This window comes from Eutrema salsugineum, unplaced genomic scaffold (assembly GCF_000478725.1).
Source record: "Eutrema salsugineum unplaced genomic scaffold, Eutsalg1_0 scaffold_19, whole genome shotgun sequence".
Classification (NCBI taxonomy): domain Eukaryota; kingdom Viridiplantae; phylum Streptophyta; class Magnoliopsida; order Brassicales; family Brassicaceae; genus Eutrema; species Eutrema salsugineum.
Window position 1 is genome coordinate 1,226,221 of NW_006256838.1, and position 18,697 is coordinate 1,244,917.

Genomic DNA, 18,697 nt, shown 5'->3' on the forward strand with positions numbered 1-18,697 from the left:
CGGTTACAAAATTAAATAGTAAAAAACTGTAATAAAATAGTGAAAATTATACAACTATGTGTGAAACATTTTTTTGGTAACGGTTATGTATCGCTGTGATATCTATTAATGTGGTGTATTTTCATATTTTGTATTATAATTTATAGCTACTAATCAAACCAGAAATGTTTTTGCATTAGGCACGGGTGTAAACTTTGTATCGCAACAGTACGGGAAATATTTTTACATTAGACTAAGGATTTAAACTATTAAGTCATGTGATCTCTTAAAAACAATATCAGTACATTTTTATTTGAATATTTTGACATAGTTAACATGTTGTACCGGCTTAAGTTACACGATATATAAAAAATAATTTTAAGTTAATTATTAATATAATAAGCGCATCAACAACAATAGTCGCTTTGGCCGAGTGGTTAAGGCGTGTGCCTGCTAAGTACATGGGGTTTCCCCGCGAGAGTTCGAATCTCTCAGGCGACGATACCTTTTTTTGAGATTTGATTTGTGTAATTTACGTCTCGCTTTTAATTACTGCTGCAACTTGCCTTCTCGTGTAAGCAATAAATTCAAGGAGAAAGACAACTGAGACAAGATATTTAACACAGAGAGATCCCAAAACCACAATCGCACCGTTTATCATTGATTTTCTTATCCGATCAAAGTATGGGCCAGAGTTTGCAAGTACGTTAATAGATTCCAGTGCCAACAAACAGGAAGATTTCAACTTTTTCTAAAGAATCTCTGACAAGTTGCTCTCGAGATTCCACCCATCCACTGATCTTTTGAGCAAACCTTCAAAACTTCAACCATAAAGCGATAACCAAATCTGGAAAACCCCAAACATGACCATTTGATTTCCCCGACTATCCATTCTCCTTCTCTCTGATCACTTCAATTTTTATAATTTTTTTTTTCAGTTTCCAAAGATTTGTTTAATAATTTCGAGTTTTCAACCCCAAGAAAACGTCGTATGAGCACATAATGACGTTGGAAGAAAGATATCTGGGGAAGTGGGAAGAGTGTACAAAATGAAACCAGCTTCTCGCTGTCCTCTTTATGCAACTTTTCCCCTCCTTTTGGGGATAAAAATCTGTTGCTTTTGGGGAGTCTTCTAAATCAATCTCTCATTACAAGGGTTTGATTTGGAGTTGATTCTGTGTTCCGGGTACGAGAATAAGCTCCTTGCTTTTAATTTTATCTCTTTAGGCGTGTGAAATATCCCCTTTCCTCTGTTTTCTGGTCTGAAAGTTCTTATGTTTTTCGATTTTAGGGTTTGAAATCTCAATTCCCCTCTCTCTTTTGTTTCTGATGCACACTCGATCTTATCGAGTTGTTTGATAGTCTATTGCTATGGCTTTTCAGGTGTAGATTGATAAAAAAAAGTCCTCATTTTTTGCTGCCAAATTTCGAAGAAATTGAGAAAATGGCCGGAGGAAGTGAGGAGGATCCATTCACAAAACCCATTGGAAGATTGTCTGTTTTCTTCTATGGAGTTGGGCATATGCTTAATGACATTACTGCTTCTTGTTGGTTCACTTACCTCCTCCTATTCTTGACCCAAATCGGCCTCTCCCCTAGGTAAAATTGCATCTGAATTTCATGTAATTCTGGCCTTTGATATATGATCTTTTAAAAAAAATCCTTTTTTTTTGTTTCTGTCTTCTGTAGAGATGCTGCAATTGTTATGCTCTCTGGCCAAGTTGCTGATGGGTTTGCTACTATCTTCGCTGGTGAATTGGTACCGTCAAAACTTGAGACACTTCTCTGTTTCTGATTTAAGCTATTAGCTTGTTGTTTCAGCTTTGGGTTGATCTAACTAGAGTTAGAACAATTTGGTTATGGCAGATAGATAGGTTTGGGCATTTCAAGATTTGGCATGCGGCTGGATCAATTCTGGTTGCTATATCATTTTCCTCGGTTTTCGGAGGTTGTCTGCCTTGTTCGATCCTCCATAACGACTCTTTAACGCTCGAAACCTTCTCCTATAGCATGTTTGCAGCTATATTTAACATAGGATGGGCTGCTACTCAGGTTTCCCACATGTAAACCTCATCTCTTTCACTTCAAATTCTTTCCATATCATTCACTTATTTTTGCTTGCGTGTGTGTGTGTGTGTGTGTGACTGTCTGTGTGTTTGTTTAATTACTCTTCAGGGCTATGGTTAATTGCATTTCACTGAACTCAACAAGCAGAGTAGCTTTAACAAGCTGCCGTAATGCGTTTACTATGGTCAAGCTCTTTCCCTGATCTATGTTTACCAAATCTGCTCTTTTTTTATTTAACAATGACCAGATCGGTTTTCTTGATTTAATTTTCAGGTTGCTAATCTGGGCTTATATGCGATTGCTTTAGTAGTCTTCGGTGTTATCAAGGCTGGGTCGAAAGAGAACACCGAAACCCAGGTTTCATACTTTGTGTTGGCTTCTATATTATGTACATATATTGGAGATTTGGAGTAAGTGTGTTTCAATATTGATTGCATGTTTTCTATTTAACTCTGCAGTATCGCTGGATTGCATATTCATCTATCACAATCGGATGCTGTTTTGTGGTCATATTTCTTATGGGGACAAAAGAGCCGAGGTACGTGTGTGCTCAATTATCTGAATACTCTATTTTTTAACAAGAGAATTGTATAGTAATATGAATGTTATATGCATCTTGATCTTGAAAGGCTGAGGATAGACTTAAGAGAAACTAGCCGAGCAAGAATACCTTGGGTTTATTGGTTTCGGAAACTTCTATACTATCAAGTGGCTATGGTTTACCTTCTCACTCGATTAGTATTGAATGTTTCTCAGGTCTGTTTCTGCTTTCTTTCTTGCTTCTGTTTATGTTCATATTGGCATAAATTCTCACACCAGGTGTTGCATTCAACCTTCTCAGGCATATCTTGCATTCTTCGTTATCGATGATTTGCAAATGGATCAATCCGCTAAAGCTTTGGTAATATATTCAAATAAAGATCTTATTTTTTTTTCTTTTCCATATGATCATTTTAGTTTTATCAAATTACATCTCTGATGAAATGGTTATTATTCAGGTTCCTGCAATTATCTATATCTGCAGCTTCGTTGTTTCGGTCTTGCTTCAGGTTCCACATTCTCACATATCCGTTCTTCAATCATAATGTCCAAAAGCTTCTCTTTTCTCCTCCCGTGTAAATTGCTTTTGCGTGTAAAAACTGCAGGAGATTCCGTGGAACGGGAAACGCTTGAAGGCGTATTATTCTGCTGGTGGTATTATCTGGATATTCTGTGGTGCAGCAATCCTTCTCTTGCCTAGAGACATAAGTTCTTTCATGTATGCGATATCAGTCTTTATTGGCATCGCTAATGCATTAATGATGGTATTAACTGATACTTCCCTACTTGAAAACTCCATCAGTTCTAAATCCAACTTTTAATTATCGGCCGCTGATTATACAATTCAACAGGTTACAGCAATCAGTATGCAGAGTGTGTTGGTTGGTGCGGAAGTCGGTGGATGCGCATTTGTCTGTGGCTCGTTAAGCTTTTTAGACAAAATGTCTTGCGGCCTTGCTCTATATGTTCTTCAGTCACACCAAAGTAAGTTCCTTTTTTTACATACAATTTGAGCTCATGATGAGACATGGCTCTATAAAGTTGAATCATTTCTCACTGTATTTAGGGGTTCTTCTGAAATGTTTTTGGTTTGCAATTTGCAGGTACTTCACCTAGAACCCAACTAAACAACAACCAACAAAGTGTTTACCTTTCGGTTACGAGATACGGTTTAGGCCTTGTTCCAGCTTTGTGCTCATTTGTTGGTGTCGCTGTAACCTTCTTTATGGAGCTCGAAGCTGCTGGGTCACTATCCAAGCCCCTGCTTGAGCCGCTACTTGAATGACAATACTAGTCTTTTGCGGTTTAAAAAACACAATGCTCGCTTCGATCGTTTCCTTTTAAACATGTTTGATTTCAGCTGCACGAATCTTTTTACTACATACGGGATTCCCCAGATTCTTTAGACGATGATTTTTGTACATAAGCATATATCACACTGTGACAGCAATTACTTGTATCTTAAAGAAATTTGGGTCTAAATCTGGGTTCTCGGGTTTGATTGATTGATTGTTTTTTGTACTCTTTCCCGGTTTGCCTTGCATTTTGAGTTTACTTCGCATGTAAAAATGAGAAAATAGTGTGTATACAATTTGCAAAGGAAATGTTTTGGAAATATAATTCAAAATAGTGTGTAACTGTAACAGTATATATATTATCCGACCAGGAAAATACCCTGAGCAGTGAGCACACTGTACGGGAAGTTCTAAAACTAGATAGTACTTGATTGTTGGCATCAAATTGTTCTGGATTAGGCCCACGAAATACTTTTTTTTGTGGGCTTCTTATAATGTCAGCCGGGTCGGGTACAGACCATATTTTACGCTCTAAATAGTATAATAATTAAAAAAATTATTTCGTTTTTTTTTTGTTGCTCTTACCATTTTTTTTTCTTTCACTAGTGTAAGCATTCTTCTTCCGGTAGAAAGAAAGTAGAAACCCTAATTTTTGGGGCCTATTGCAGTCAGTCACACCCTAAAAATCGGCCCTGGAGCCATCTTCACCGATGAATCCGATAAGGTCGTCTTCTAGACGAGCTAGATAAGCATTTGTTTTCTGCTATTTTGACTGTCCAGGTTTGGAACAACATTTGATCTCCTTCTTCCGGTTAATTTGAATGTGGATCATTTTGAAATTGGAAGTTATTTTTTTGTGTCTTTGCAGGAAAGATCGCTGAGAATAATGGGGATTGAGATCAGATATGAACTTGGCACTTGTTTTCGGCACAAATGTAGTTCGTAAAGCTTATCGCTTTCTCTTCAGCTCTAGGAAATTCTGTAATGGGAAGTTCGGTGGTGATGAAACCGATATTGGGTTTCCTAATTTAGATTTGGATTGTGGATTTGAGGAGGAAACTAGTATAAGTGATCACGAAAGCATCGGTCGAGAAGAAGTCTCTGTTGGGAGTAGGTTTTTGGAGAGTGCCAAGCTTAGTGCGTCTCGGGTTCTCGAGACATTACAGCAAGATGACTCTGGATCCAATACAAAGTCAGCTTTAGATGAGTTGAACGTTAGAGTCTCAGGGCTTCTCGTGAGGGAGGTACTTGTAGGGATCTTGAGGAACTTGGGTTATGACAATAAGACCAGATGTGCGAAACTAGCTTACAGATTCTTCGTGTGGTCTGGAGAACAGGAATGTTTCAGGCACACGGTGAATTCTTATCATTTGCTTATGAAGATATTTGCAGAGTGTGGAGAGTATAAGGCAATGTGGAGATTAGTTGATGAGATGGTTCAAGACGGATACCCGACAACTGCAAGAACGTTTAATCTGTTGATTTGTAGCTGCGGAGAAGCAGGTCTTGCGAAACAAGCCGTTGTGCAGTTCATAAAGTCGAAGACTTTCAACTACAGGCCTTTCAAACACTCTTATAACGCGATTTTGAATTCTTTGCTAGGTGTAAAACAGTATAAATTGATCGAGTGGGTTTACGAGCAGATGTTACAAGACGGGTTTTCGCCAAATGTTCTGACTTATAACATCCTCATGTGGACAAACTATAGGTTAGGGAAAATGGATCGGTTAGACAGGCTGTTTGATGAGATGGCTCAAGATGGCTTGTCTCCGGATCTCTATACATACAACATTTTGCTGCACATTTTGGGGAAAGGAAACAAACCGCTCGCTGCTCTTACTACATTGAACCATATGAAGGAAGTAGGGATCGACCCGAGCGTGATCCATTTCACTACTCTGATAGATGGTCTGAGCCGTGCAGGGAATCTACAAGCATGCAAGTACTTTCTAGATGAAATGGTGAAGTTCGGGTGCGAGCGGGATGTTGTTTGTTACACTGTGATGATCACAGGGTATGTTGTATCTGGAGAGCTCGAGAAGGCTAAGGAGATGTTCGAAGAGATGACAACAAAAGGGCAACTACCGAATGTTTTCACGTACAATTCGATGATTCGAGGGTTGTGTATGGCGGGAGAGTTCAGAGAGGCGTGTTGGTTGCTAAGAGAGATGGAATCCAGAGGGTGTAACCCGAATTTCGTTGTGTATAGTACATTGGTGAGCTATTTAAGAAAGGCAGGGAAGCTTTCAGAGGCTCGCAAGGTAATAAGAGACATGGTCAAGAAAGGACATTATGTTCATTTAGTTCCAAAGATGATGAAATATAGGAGAAGTTAGGTTTTTTTGATAATTTTTGTTGTTTGTTTTCTTCTTTACCGATTTTTGTAACATTTATATTCTTGTTCTTTTCCAACAAGATTAGGCAATGAAGAAAGAAAAAAGTGGTTCCAGATAAGAGTAATAGACGGTTGAGGAGGAAGAGTTTTTGTCTGATTTCATGTTCCTTTTGTTTTCTTATCCTCAAATTGGCACGTTCTACACTTTGCACTCAAGAGTCAAGAGCCGGTGCTAAATTAGAAGAAGCTTACATAACCCCTACTTTTAAACCTCTTAGTATTCTGTAAGGAGAAAGAAAATATTAAAAGAAGTCGGTGAGATATCAAAGCAGTAGATTGTTCTAATAGTAAGTGTATACATCCAAAGAATTTTTTTATCTATTTATCCAATAGTAAGTACAATAGTATAAACTTTAAAGTGTTTAACAAGTGCTTCTCGTGATCAAGTGTATACACAAAGAAACATTGATGTCCGGTTGGAGTTCAGACCTTAGTGAGTCGATTTCACCTACATTATATAATGTTTTATAAGGTTAATTCCTCTCTTTTCTTGTGATAGTGACTCTATACAAAAGCTTTTAAAATCGTTTCGTCTTCAGCAAATTGTAATTGTAATTGTAATTGGGTCTATGATCAAATCAACCCGGTTTAGCTTGGTTTACTTTACTCGACCGAAATTACCCTTTTTTTTTTGTGATAAATAACTATATTTCCTTATTCAAAAAGGAATTGTTAGAGTGTTGAATAATTCTCATTCCCACCGACTTTGAAAATTAGGGCTTATAAATACACAGAGGCATCAAATTGATTACCTTACTATTCAATCCCGCTCTCTCAATTCTTGCATCTTCCATTAAAATCTTCTTTAGAGAAAAACGAACTAACGATGTCGTCGAAGAAGATGATCGTGTTGAAAAGCTCCGATGATGAATCGTTTGAGGTGGAAGAAGCGATCGCACTCCAATCGCAGACGATTGCACATATGGTCGAAGACGATTGCGCAAACAGTGGAATACCGATCACAAACGTCACAAGCAAGATCCTCTCGAAAGTGATCGAGTACTGCAAGAAGCACGCGCATGGTGGTGATTCTTCAGAATCCTCTTCCTCGGAGGAGAAGGAAGATCTCAAGAAGTGGGACGCCGAGTTCGTGAACATCGATCAATCAACAATCTTCGATCTCATTCTTGCTGCGAATTATCTAAACTGTTGGGCTTAAAGGACTTAAGCCATTGGGCCTCGCTTGTTGCGCGTTTGGTGTCAAGGCACAGAAGTGGAACGGCGTCGTTGAGTTTGTTCTTCTCCATCTCGAAGTCAAAGGTCAAAGATCGTTAGGCCGTTAAGTTGCAGAGTGAGCTAACGGCTAACGACTAACGGCGTTTGTTTTTGGCTGTGTAACTAGTCAAGCGAAAGAGTGAGTAGAGATTAAGTCTTGTAATCAATTCCTAGTGAGAGAGAGGTGCGATTAGAGTGAGAGCTTAATCGGTGTATACTCTGTAATCTTTCTCCGGTGATAGTGGATTCTCCGGGAGGCGGTCCCGGCGTGAGTAGGCTGCTGCTGTTTTAGCGGTGGAGGCCGAACACGTAAATCTCGTGTCGTTTTACTTTTCCGCAATTTACTCATAGTTTGAATCGTGCTCGAGTGTTGGTCGTCGAGCTGAGATCGGAGCTCAGTCGAAGAGGTGATCGGAGTTGTTGTTTCTCAACAAGTGGTATCAGAGACAGGTTCCAGGCTCGAGGATCAAGCACGATGTCATCGATGAAGCACGACGTCGAGAAGTTTGATGGATCCGGGGATTATCTGATGTGGAGGGAAAGATTGATTGCTCACCTTGAGCTTCTCTGTCTAAACAAGCCTCACATCATGGATCCGTCGCAATCAAAGGGAAAAGGAGCTGTTAAAGATGGAGATGAAAAAGATTCGGACTCAAAAGAAGACGCAGAGTCACTCCAAGAAAAACAGAAGAAAGCTCGGAGTACGATAGTACTGTGCTTGACGAATACAGTTCTCCGGAAGGTTGTAAAAGAACAAACCGCAGCTGGTATGTTGCAACAACTAGACGAACTTTACAGCTCAAAGTCTCTTACTAGTAGAATTCATCTTATGCAGAAACTATTTGGTTTCAAGATGCATCCGAGTATGTCATTGGAAAGAAACGTGGATGAATTCTTGAGAATTATTGCTGATCTTGAGAATGCTGATGTATCTGTCTCGGATGAAGATCAAGCAATAATGCTGTTGATGTCTTTGCCTCCCATATTTGAGAGTCTAAAAGATACTCTAAGATACAGCAAGATAACCTTGACATTGAAGGAAGTGATCTCTGCAATCAAGTCGAAAGAGCAAGAGTCCAGCTCGACTTCTAAGGATCAGAAGGTTGATTCAGAGAGCCTGTATGTCAAGGAAAGGCCTATGTCTAAGTGGGCAAAGACAGATGACAAGAAAGCCAATCCTCCACAGAAGGCAAAGAAAGGAAAGGAAAAGATTAAGTCTAAGAAAACCTGCTGGATTTGTGGTGAAACAGGACACTTCAAACTTCAGTGCCCTAAGAGGACAAAAGAAGGATCAAAAGGGCAACAACAACGAGGTGAATCATCTCTGGTGAATGACTCTGTTGAGGTAAGAGTTGATACTTTGTTTGTTGAGGAGGTCTTAAACGTGACAGTAAAAGATTTAGAGACCAAATGGGTCATAGACTCTGGTTGCTCCTTTCATATGTCTTGGAGGAGAGATTGGTTCATTGAGTTGGATGAGAGAAGCTCTGGTGAAGTTAGAATGGCGAATGATACGGTGTCTGAGGTAAAAGGAATTGGATCTGTTAAGGTTACTAATCAGGACGGATCTCAGGTTATTCTAGAAAAGGTCAGGTTCATACCTGATATGAAGAGGAACCTTCTCTCACTTGGTACATTAGAAGAACAAGGGTGTACCTATAGCTCAGAGAATGGAAATCTCAAGATTATGAAAAATGGAAGAACTGTTTTTCAAGGCAAAAGGTATCAGTCACTGTATTTCTTGTGTGAAGCAGAAATATCGAAGAATGGTGGGGCTTGCTCTAGCTCAGTAAAGACAGATGACACACACCTGTGGCATAGTAAGCTTGGCCACATGAGCCAAAAAGGCTTGGATCTGTTGGTTAAAAGAGGCTTACTTGATGGTAAAAGAATCTCTCGTCTGGATTTCTGTGAAGACTGCATTTTTGGCAAAGCTCATCGACTGAAGTTTGAGACTGGGAAGCATACATCTAAGGCCATATTGGACTATGTTCATTCGGATTTGTGGGGTTCATCATATGTTCCAAAGTCACTTGGGAATTGTCAGTATTTTCTGAGCATTATTGATGATCACAGCAGGAAAGTTTGGGTTCAGTTCCTCAAGACCAAAGACGAGGCGTTTCAGAAGTTCAACGAGTGGAGGCTAATGGTTGAAAATCAGACCGAAAGGAAGCTTAAGAAACTCAGAACTGATAATGGCCTTGAGTTCTGTAATATGTTGTTTGATTCATTGTGCAAAGAAAATGGAGTTCTTAGGCATAAGACTGTGGCTTATACTCCGCAGCAAAACGGAGTTGCAGAGAGAATGAATAGAACAATAATGGACAAGGTACGAAGCATGCTTAGTGAGTCTGGACTGCCAAAGACGTTCTGGGCAGAGGCGGCATCAACAGCGGTTTATCTGATCAACAAGTCTCCGTCAACGGCTATAGACTGTAAGATACCCAATGAGGTTTGGTATAACTCAAAGCAAGACTATAGTGGACTTAAGAGATTTGGCTGCATTGCCTATATTCACACGGATGATGGGAAGCTAAATCCAAGAGCTAAAAAGGGGGTCTTCTTGGGTTATCCCACAGGAGTTAAGGGTTACAGGTTGTGGTTATTAGAAGAGAAGAGATGTGTTGTCAGTAGAAATGTGATCTTCAAGGAAGATCTGTTGTATAAGTCTGCAGTGCTCAAACAGAAGGGAAATTCAGGTGATAATGAAACGGTGGAGTTTGAAATAAACTCTGAGTCAAGAAGATCTGCAGTAAGTTCAAGTTCAGCAGATGATGTTGAGGAGATATCCGATACTGAAAGTGAACCAGAACTTAATGAAGATGGTGAGGCTATAGAGACTCCACCTAGTTTAGAGGATTATCAACTGGCGAGAGACAGAACAAGAAGAGAAATTCGTGTTCCACTCAGATTCATGGAAAATCAGATGGTAGAATATGTGTTCATGACCACCGAAGAAGGTGGAGCTGCAGAGCCGAGTGGTTATTTTGAAGCCACAAAGGAAAAAGACTGGAAAAGGTGGAGTGGAGCCATGGATGAAGAGATGTCTTCATTGGCTAAGAACAAGACCTGGGATGTGGTGGAGCTTCCAAAAGGAGCTAGAATCATCAGCTGCAAGTGGGTTTATAAAAGGAAAGATGCTATTCCGGGTGTTGAAGGGCCACGGTACAAAGCTAGGCTTGTGGCAAAGGGATTCACTCAAAGGGAGGGTATTGATTATAATGAGATCTTTGCGCCAGTGGTGAAGCACGTCTCAATAAGGATTCTTTTAGAGATTGTTGCTTATGAAGATATGGAACTTGAGCAGTTAGATGTCAAGACTGCATTCTTGCACGGTGACCTAGAGGAGACGATATACATGAGGCAACCTGAAGGCTATATTGAGAAAGGAAAGGAAAACATGGTGTGTTTGCTTAAGAAATCTCTCTATGGTTTAAAGCAGAGCCCGAGACAGTGGAACCAAAAGTTTAATCAGTTCATGAAAGGGGTTGGCTATAGAAGAAGTGGTCATGACAGTTGTGTGTATGTTAAGAGGTTGGCAAGAGGTGAGTACATCTATCTTCTTCTTTATGTGGATGATATGTTGGTTGCATCAAAGAACAAAGATGAGATAAGTTCACTGAAGAACCAGCTAAGTGAGGCATTTGAAATGAAAGATTTGGGTCCTGCAAAGAAGATTCTCAGAATGGAGATCAAGAGGAACAGGTCGGAGTACACTATAGAATTGTCTCAGAAGGACTGCATAGAGAAGATTCTTAAACTGTTTCACCTGGACCAAGCCAAGTCTGTTAAGACTCCGTTAGGAGCTCATTTCAAACTCAAGTTGGCCACTGAGGAAGAGTTAGAAAGACAGTCTGAGTATATGAGAGATATTCTGTATGCTAATGCAGTCGGTAGTATCATGTATACTATGATTGGTTCAAGGCCAGATATTGCTTATCCGGTTGGTATGGTCAGTAGGTTTATGGCTCATCCGATCAAGGATCACTGGTTAGCTGTAAAATGGGTCCTGAGGTACTTAAGAGGGACGTCTGAGACAAGACTGGTGTTTAAACGAAGAAAAGACCTGGTTTTAAGAGGATATTGTGATGCTGACTATGCATCAGATTTGGATCGAAGGAGGTCAATTACAGGCTTTGTCTTCACGTTTGGAGGTACAGCAATAAGCTGGAAGTCTGGTCTGCAGAAGGTAGTAGCTTTGTCGACTACAGAGTCGGAGTATATGGCTTTGAATGAAGCAACGAAAGAAGCTTTGTGGCTTAGAGGGTTGTGTGGAGATCTTGGTTACAGTCAGAAGCAGGTGGAGTTGTTTTGTGATTCTCAAAGTGCTATTGCACTGTCAAAGAACAATGTCTTCCACGAGAGAACGAAGCACGTGGAGACAAAGTTCCATTTCATCCGTGAAAAGATAGAAGAGAACAAGGTAGAAGTCACCAAGATTCCGACTCAAATAAATCCTGCAGACATGTTCACCAAGGTTATTCCGGTAAATAAGGTTGAGGAAGCATTGAAGATGCTTCAAGTTTGTTCCGAGTAGAAGGAGCATTGTCCGGGACCGCGTGAGAAGCTATGGAGAAAGAAGATGAATTGAAGGAAGAACAGAACTGGTCGTTAAGGTGTATGGCTCTAAGTCCTTAGGTGGAGATTTGTTGGGCTTAAAGGACTTAAGCCATTGGGCCTCGCTTGTTGCGCGTTTGGTGTCAAGGCCCAGAAGTGGAACGGCGTCGTTGAGTTTGTTCTTCTCCATCTCGAAGTCAAAGGTCAAAGATCGTTAGGCCGTTAAGTTGCAGAGTGAGCTAACGGCTAGCGACTAACGGCGTTTGTTTTTGGCTGTGTAACTAGTCAAGCGAGAGAGAGTGAGTAGAAATTAAGTCTTGTAATCGATTCCTAGTGAGAGAGAGGTGCGATTAGAGTGAGAGCTTAATTGGTGTATACTCTGTAATCTTTTTCCGGTGATAGTGGATTCTCCAGGAGGCGGTCCCGGCGTGAGTACGCTGCCGCTGTTTTAGCGGTGGAGGCCGAACACATAAATCTCGTGTCGTTTTACTTTTTCGCAATTTACTCATAGTTTGAATCGTGCTCGAGTGTTGGTCGTCGAGCTGAGATCGGAGCTCAGTCGAAGAGGTGATCGGAGCTGTTGTTTCTCAACATAAACATCCCTAGCCTTCTCGACCTCACCTGCCAAACCATCGCTGATATGATCGCAGCCTGCAAAAACGCCAACGAGATTCGCGCCAAGTTCTGCATCGAGAACGATTTTACACCCGAGGAAGAAGCAGAGGTTTTCAAAGAGAACCAATGGGCCTTTGAATGAGCTGATAGTCGTGACGCAGTTTAGATTCTAGACCAAGTTACTTTGCTATTTCAGATTCTTTATCTTCTCATGATGATGATATAACACACTTGTCTAGCCTAAAGGTGTCTATTTTCTTCTCTTATTCTTTGTTTTGCTCTAGAGATAACTTTGTCGTTGGATATCAATATGATTGAGAAATTTTACAAGCGATGTTGTCAAAAGTCTTTCGTTTTCTGAACAGTTCTTGAATAGATGATTTATTCAATCTTGTTCTCGTTTCTGTATTTGGGTTCCCTAATCCGAAATCGAGTCATGATTCTTCTTTTGAACTTGACTTAGGACTTGAGATAGATAATACATGATAAAAAGAAAAGACTGTTTCGATTTTCTGATAGGTTATTTTAGTTATATCATAATCAAACCAATGTTAATTCTCTGAAGCATTTCTTACATATATGATTAAGTTTTCAATCTTTCTGTGAAATTTGGTTTCCTATGCACAAACTCAAAACTATATTAGAATCTATACATATAATTTTCAATGCTGCACTGCTTCAACTAAATCTCTGCCAAGATAACAAGAGTTGACTTCACTAACATGATTCTTCTTGAGGTTCTGGATAAGTTGACTCCTCAGAAAACATTCTTCAATCTGCAGACCAAGAAAAAAAGTCAATTCAAAACTTTGAAAACAAGATAAAGACAAAGGATGATGATAAACTATAATTAAACCGTTTATGTATGTATGTAGAAGAAAGTTTTGTACCTGTGAAGCCTGCGTTTTTAGAAGTTCGACCACACAATCTTCTGTCAATGATCTTTCTCTACTACTCACTCTTGCTAGTTCTGACACCAAACTCCCCATCTCTTTTGCCTGCAAAACGAATTTTGGAGTTTAAAAACTGTATTTTTGATGCTACTTTATAGTAACAAACAATCTTGAACCGGATAACTAATTCCTGTGATTAGTAGATACTACTGTACTAACCTTTGACATATAGTCTCCAACATTTTGTGCAATGCCGTCCATAACCTTGGAGGCAACAACAAGTGCTTCTGCTAAGTCTTTATTTTCAACCTGCTTTTTGAGAAGCAAACTCTTTGTGATATATGCAGAAGATATTCATCTTCCTATTTGATATGGAGTGATAACAAGATGGAAATAATACCATAATATCCGCATCGAGTGGAAGCCGTAATGAAGCATTGGACAAAGCTTGGATTGTTTGCGACAACGAATCCGAGTACTCTTCTTCAATCGCAGACCATTGCTCCAAACATGGAGTCTGTTTTAGAGAATTAGAGGTTTAAATTTGTAAGCATTTTCTTACAAGCCTCATATATGTTGTGCCAAGAGAGGATAATGTAGAATCTCTATGCTTACTTGAGATTCTGTAATAGCAAGTAGAGCTTTAACTCTCGATAAACGCTGAAACTCTATGCGTTTCCTTTGCACCGAAACATTTAATTCTGAGATCTTCAAACCAAAGGAATAGAGAGCATGCTCTGCAAGAAAAACAAGACACCATTAAAGATAAAAATATCATTTTTTTTTCATAGAATCGAAAAATGGAAAACTTCTAGAGGATTCAAGAGAGACACTGACCTCAGTTTGTGTTCTTTGAGCTCGAGTCTTTACTTCTGCATTGGCGTTGGCAAACCTCCATTGCAGGTAACGATTGTGTAGTAGTTTCAGAGAATGAACATCTTCTAATTGCTCCGAGACTTTCCTCTGCTTTTTAGTTTCCGCCGGAATCTTCGAACTAGGTGCCACCGGAGGCAAAGACAAGCCCATCCGCGAAAACGAAGTGCTCTCACGACCGTTGCAGCTCGACAATGGTGAGCTCAGAGATCGATTAAGAGGACAAGGTACGTAATCTTTGAAGACTTTAGAATGAGTTCTACAAGAAAGCTTCGGAAATTGATCTGAGCCGTCGATTCCTTCCTTCTCATGAGAGGCCGATGCGACGCTTAATTGGAGAAGCCTTGTGGCGGCTGAGGCGGTTAATAACCGCTCCTGGATTAGCCGCGATTTTGACGGCGGGGGAAAAATCGGCGTTGGCGTGTCGAGCCGATGCGAATTCTCCTTGAGCGGCTTCGATTGACTTTGCTTCATGGTTTTTCCTCCTTGCGAGAGAGTAAAAGGCGAGTCTTGCGAGCGATTCTCGTCGCCTTCGGCCATTTTTAACTGGCGTCTGTGCCTCTGAGCAGAAACCGAGCGTTGAATCTGGTGTTGTTGATGGTGGTTGTGCTTGGGAGAATTTGAAGTTAAAAGATGGAGATCTCCGGCGGATGAAGAGGAAGAAGATGAAGAAGAAACCGGAGACATGAACCTCGAGCTCACTACTCTAACCCTCGGCCGCCGCGTTGAAGGCGGTGGAGCAGGCGTAGATGCAGATATCGCCGGTGTTGATAGCTGATGTTGCTTACATCCGCCGGTTTTCGCTTCCATTTCTTTCAAAATCGCCGGAGATTCCAGAAGTATATATCAGTGGCCCGATATTCCTCACGGTTTCTTAGATTTAAATCGAATTTCGGAAAATTCGAAGAGAAGGAAGAAGGAGAAGAAACATTACGGTTTTGCTCAAAAAAATGAGCCGTTGGATTTGGTCAAAATCTGGACAATCCTCTTGTCTTAATCTTGCCTTTTCGGGTAATTAAAGTAGATAATTGTCAATAAACCAATTATCATAATCAAAGCAATGTAAATGGGTCCGATTAATAAAGTGTGAAAGTCATACAGTGATGTAAAATTATGAACAGATGTCGGTAAGGCCCAATAAGGAACGGAACTGTGTGAGTTGACATGATGGGTTGTTATTGTAAACAAAATAGTATAGTTGTCTATTTTTGCAAATTCGCAAAAATCTCCAGGGTTTTCCACAAACGAAAGATGAAGAAAGTGTGAGAGTAAAGGGTAAAAGGGAAAGACTTGTTAACTTTTGTATACTTCTTCTTCTTCTTCCTGTGCATAGCTTTCTGCGATTCTCCGATTCTCATCGAATTTGTTGTGTACGATTAGTGCTTTGTTATTGAGGTGAGAATCGATTGGAGATGGCGAGCGAGAACCCTGATGTTGTTGTAGCTCCCGTGGTGAAGAATGGCGGCGCCGAATCCTCCAACGGAAAAGAAGAACAATTGGATTCTGAGCTCTCGAAGAAGCTTGAGATTACGGAAGATGGAAAAGAGGACAACGACGAAGAAGAAGGAAGCAAAGGTGAATAATTCATTTTTTCGGTGTTGTGATTGATCACGTGGTTTTGAGTTTTTGCGTCTCAAGTTCATGTACCCATTAGGAAGAAAATCGATCCTTTTGAGTTTTGGAATGGTAAATTATTAGCATACGATTACTTAACGAGATCATTTTTGTCAAAGAAACTAGCTTTTTGGGATTAGTCTATTTGAGTTTGGTCTTGAGTTTTGAAACTCCTAGATTTGATCCTTTGTTCTAAGAATCGACGAGTTTTTTAATATAATACTTTTTTTTTTCTTTTTAAGCTGAGGCTTCAACGAAGAAGAAGAAGAAGAAAAATAAAAGCAAGTAAGATGTTTTTTAATACTTTTTTCTTTTAATTTGTCACTTTTGGTATTTGCGTTATTGATTGTTTATGTTGATGTTGCAGGAAGAAGAAGGAACTGCCTCAACAGACTAATCCACCTTCGATCCCTGTCGTTGAGCTCTTCCCATCTGGAGATTTTCCTGAAGGTGAAATCCAACAATATAAGGATGAGTAAGTTACATACAACTCTATTTACTGTGCTGTCTTCTCTCGAATCGATTGGTTTTTCATTCTTTTTTATGTCAATACTGTTCGTTTACGCCCTTTTATCACAGTCTTTTTGTCGACATTTTAAGATTTGGTCTTAATCTCTGTAATGTAGCAATTTGTGGAGAACAACATCTGAAGAGAAGAGAGAGTTGGAGCGTTTGGAAAAGCCAATATACAACTCTGTACGCCAGGCTGCTGAAGTTCATCGCCAGGTTTATCTTTTTTCTGATGAAATGTCAACAAATTATTGTTTTTCCTGGCCTCTTTTTTAACATCCGCCTGAGAGATTTTTTTGCTATTTTTTTCAGGTTCGGAAATATGTCAGAAGCATAGTGAAGCCTGGAATGTTGATGACTGATATATGTGAGACGCTGGAGAATACTGTTCGTAAGCTGATATCAGAGAATGGCCTTCAAGCTGGAATTGCATTCCCTACAGGATGCTCTTTGAATTGGTTGGTACAAGTGCCTTCAAATTTTTTTTTGCCTATGAACAATTTTCTGTTTTTCTTTAGTCATGGTTCTCCAATGACTTTTTGAACTTTCAGGGTCGCTGCTCATTGGACCCCCAACTCCGGAGATAAGACTGTACTTCAGTACGACGATGTGATGAAATTGGATTTTGGAACACATATTGATGGTATGATGGCGAATTTTCTTCTCTGTTTTAGCTTTCCTATATACGAATGTCAGATGACAATTAACATCTCTTCTTTTGCAGGACGTATTATTGACTGTGCATTAACAGTTGCGTTCAATCCTATGTTTGATCCTCTCTTAGCAGCCTCCCGTGAAGCTACTTATACCGGTATCAAGGTGCTGATTTTTCTTTTTGCTAGTATCCATTGCCTTGTGAGTGTACAACTGCTAGTAGGTTGAAGTGTAGTGCTTTGTTCTACTCAGCTGTTTAGTTATTTGTTGTCTTACGTCCTTTCGCTACAGTGGAAATCGAACTGAATTCTGAGCGTATAAGCTCAAATAAGCTCAGTTTGAAAGTGATTACATTTAGGCTTTCACTTGTTAGGAACCACTCTTAACGTCCTTGGTGGGTTTTTTTGGCTGGTTCAGGAAGCTGGAATCGATGTTCGTCTATGTGACATCGGTGCTGCAATTCAGGAGGTCATGGAGTCTTATGAGGTTGAAATTAATGGAAAAGTTTTCCCAGGTACTGAAAATATCCAGTGTCAAATCTAATAACCGATGTTAGTCGATGTAATAATAAACCTCTTAACCTGTTTGGTCCTTTTTGGCAGTTAAAAGCATCCGGAACTTGAATGGACATAGCATCGGACCTTATCAGATACATGCTGGTAAATCCGTTCCTATAGTTAAAGGAGGCGAGCAGACAAAGATGGAAGAGGGCGAGTTTTATGCCATCGAAACATTTGGATCAACCGGTAAACAAGTTTGGATTACTATTGAAAAGAAAAGGCGATGCCATCTTTTAGGATTCACCAATGTTTTGATCCTCTGTTTTGTTGTGCGCTGCAGGGAAAGGATATGTGAGAGAAGACTTGGAATGTAGCCACTACATGAAGAACTTTGACGCTGGCCATGTCCCGTTGAGGTTGCCTAGAGCAAAACAACTTCTTGCCACCATTAACAAGAATTTCTCGACTCTCGCCTTCTGCAGACGCTATTTGGATCGCATTGGTGAAACCAAATATCTTATGGCTCTAAAGAATCTCTGCGACTCTGGCATTGTTCAGGTAACTCTTCTCTCACGCTAATCAATCACACACCACACTACACTCTAAAATGATCATTCATTTGAATCTCTTGTCTCTGTTTTTTTATTTCAGCCGTACCCTCCTCTGTGTGATGTGAAGGGAAGCTATGTTTCACAGTTTGAGCACACCATTTTACTGCGACCTACTTGCAAAGAAGTTGTTTCCAAGGGAGACGACTACTGATGTCAGATTCTCTGTTTTTTGCTCTGTTTGATCTTATATACTGTTCTTGAGGTTGTACACTGATGATTGTTTCTTTTCTTCTCTTCGTTAACACAGCCTTGAATCCTTTTATAAAAAGCTTCAATGTCTGTTAAAAACTATGTATTTGCCCAGAACATGAATTCGCTCATCACTCTTATTAGTAATCTCCATTAAAGAAGATTGGCAGTGTATTTGTAAAGCTTCCCT

At 39.9% G+C, this 18,697-nt stretch overlaps 5 protein-coding genes and 1 non-coding gene across 7 annotated transcripts; 5 read left to right on the top strand and 1 right to left on the bottom strand.

Moving 5' to 3' along the window:
- The first annotated feature begins 398 nt into the window (after window positions 1-398).
- TRNAS-GCU lies at window positions 399-480 on the top strand. Its single transcript has one exon. It is a non-coding gene; the product is annotated as a tRNA-Ser (tRNA).
- A 137-nt stretch (window positions 481-617) lies between these two features.
- LOC18020117 (major facilitator superfamily domain-containing protein 12) lies at window positions 618-4,091 on the top strand. The gene is made up of 13 exons (XM_006402564.2): window positions 618-1,165; window positions 1,363-1,578; window positions 1,669-1,738; window positions 1,846-2,042; window positions 2,155-2,230; window positions 2,320-2,403; window positions 2,505-2,584; window positions 2,676-2,802; window positions 2,888-2,947; window positions 3,045-3,095; window positions 3,192-3,350; window positions 3,438-3,570; window positions 3,690-4,091. The coding sequence occupies exons 2-13, from the start codon at window positions 1,424-1,426 to the stop codon at window positions 3,869-3,871; spliced, it is 1,374 nt and encodes a 457-aa protein (XP_006402627.1). The 5' UTR covers window positions 618-1,165; window positions 1,363-1,423; the 3' UTR covers window positions 3,872-4,091.
- A 391-nt stretch (window positions 4,092-4,482) lies between these two features.
- Window positions 4,483-6,351, top strand: LOC18020118 (pentatricopeptide repeat-containing protein At3g60050). Its single transcript, XM_006402565.2, has 2 exons — window positions 4,483-4,661; window positions 4,750-6,351. Exon 2 carries the CDS (start codon window positions 4,787-4,789, stop codon window positions 6,215-6,217), a length of 1,431 nt encoding a protein of 476 aa, XP_006402628.1. The 5' UTR covers window positions 4,483-4,661; window positions 4,750-4,786; the 3' UTR covers window positions 6,218-6,351.
- Window positions 6,352-7,102: 751 nt separating this feature from the next.
- LOC18020119 (SKP1-like protein 11) lies at window positions 7,103-12,805 on the top strand. 2 transcript variants are annotated; one of them, XM_024157090.1, is made up of 3 exons: window positions 7,103-7,424; window positions 7,624-7,630; window positions 12,655-12,805. In XM_024157090.1, the coding sequence occupies exons 1-3, from the start codon at window positions 7,103-7,105 to the stop codon at window positions 12,803-12,805; spliced, it is 480 nt and encodes a 159-aa protein (XP_024012858.1). The 2 variants fall into 2 exon arrangements, with proteins under 2 accessions (XP_024012858.1, XP_006402629.2); XM_006402566.2 differs by lacking the exon at window positions 7,624-7,630 and adding an exon at window positions 9,207-9,213.
- Window positions 12,806-13,215: 410 nt separating this feature from the next.
- On the bottom strand, window positions 13,216-15,317 carry LOC18020120 (QWRF motif-containing protein 6). The gene is made up of 6 exons (XM_006402567.2): window positions 14,394-15,317; window positions 14,172-14,291; window positions 13,957-14,073; window positions 13,776-13,865; window positions 13,554-13,661; window positions 13,216-13,439 (listed from the first exon to the last, which is right to left on the bottom strand). The coding sequence occupies exons 1-6, from the start codon at window positions 15,237-15,239 to the stop codon at window positions 13,326-13,328; spliced, it is 1,395 nt and encodes a 464-aa protein (XP_006402630.1). The 5' UTR covers window positions 15,240-15,317; the 3' UTR covers window positions 13,216-13,325.
- A 347-nt stretch (window positions 15,318-15,664) lies between these two features.
- LOC18020121 (methionine aminopeptidase 2B) lies at window positions 15,665-18,664 on the top strand. The gene is made up of 11 exons (XM_006402570.2): window positions 15,665-16,004; window positions 16,286-16,328; window positions 16,411-16,518; window positions 16,670-16,769; window positions 16,866-17,011; window positions 17,105-17,196; window positions 17,278-17,372; window positions 17,625-17,721; window positions 17,810-17,953; window positions 18,048-18,265; window positions 18,359-18,664. The coding sequence occupies exons 1-11, from the start codon at window positions 15,842-15,844 to the stop codon at window positions 18,467-18,469; spliced, it is 1,317 nt and encodes a 438-aa protein (XP_006402633.1). The 5' UTR covers window positions 15,665-15,841; the 3' UTR covers window positions 18,470-18,664.
- Window positions 18,665-18,697: the final 33 nt, after the last annotated feature.

Bases quoted from the DNA above. Each gene is read 5' to 3' on its own strand.
- LOC18020119 (XM_024157090.1), top strand. From the start codon at position 7,103: ATGTCGTCGAAGAAGATGATCGTGTTGAAAAGCTCCGATGATGAATCG.
- LOC18020117 (XM_006402564.2), top strand. From the start codon at position 1,424: ATGGCCGGAGGAAGTGAGGAGGATCCATTCACAAAACCCATTGGAAGA. The intron at 2,231-2,319 runs GTCAAGCTCTTT...TTTAATTTTCAG, and splicing joins GCCGTAATGCGTTTACTATG to GTTGCTAATCTGGGCTTATA. The intron at 2,585-2,675 runs GTACGTGTGTGC...TGATCTTGAAAG, and splicing joins ATGGGGACAAAAGAGCCGAG to GCTGAGGATAGACTTAAGAG.
- LOC18020121 (XM_006402570.2), top strand. From the start codon at position 15,842: ATGGCGAGCGAGAACCCTGATGTTGTTGTAGCTCCCGTGGTGAAGAAT. The intron at 16,329-16,410 runs GTAAGATGTTTT...TTGATGTTGCAG, and splicing joins AAGAAGAAAAATAAAAGCAA to GAAGAAGAAGGAACTGCCTC. The intron at 17,373-17,624 runs GTGCTGATTTTT...TGGCTGGTTCAG, and splicing joins CTACTTATACCGGTATCAAG to GAAGCTGGAATCGATGTTCG.
- LOC18020120 (XM_006402567.2), bottom strand. From the start codon at position 15,239: ATGGAAGCGAAAACCGGCGGATGTAAGCAACATCAGCTATCAACACCG. The intron at 14,292-14,393 runs GTCAGTGTCTCT...TTTCTTGCAGAG, and splicing joins CTCAAAGAACACAAACTGAG to CATGCTCTCTATTCCTTTGG. The intron at 13,662-13,775 runs GTTAGTACAGTA...TTCGTTTTGCAG, and splicing joins TTGGAGACTATATGTCAAAG to GCAAAAGAGATGGGGAGTTT.
- LOC18020118 (XM_006402565.2), top strand. From the start codon at position 4,787: ATGAACTTGGCACTTGTTTTCGGCACAAATGTAGTTCGTAAAGCTTAT.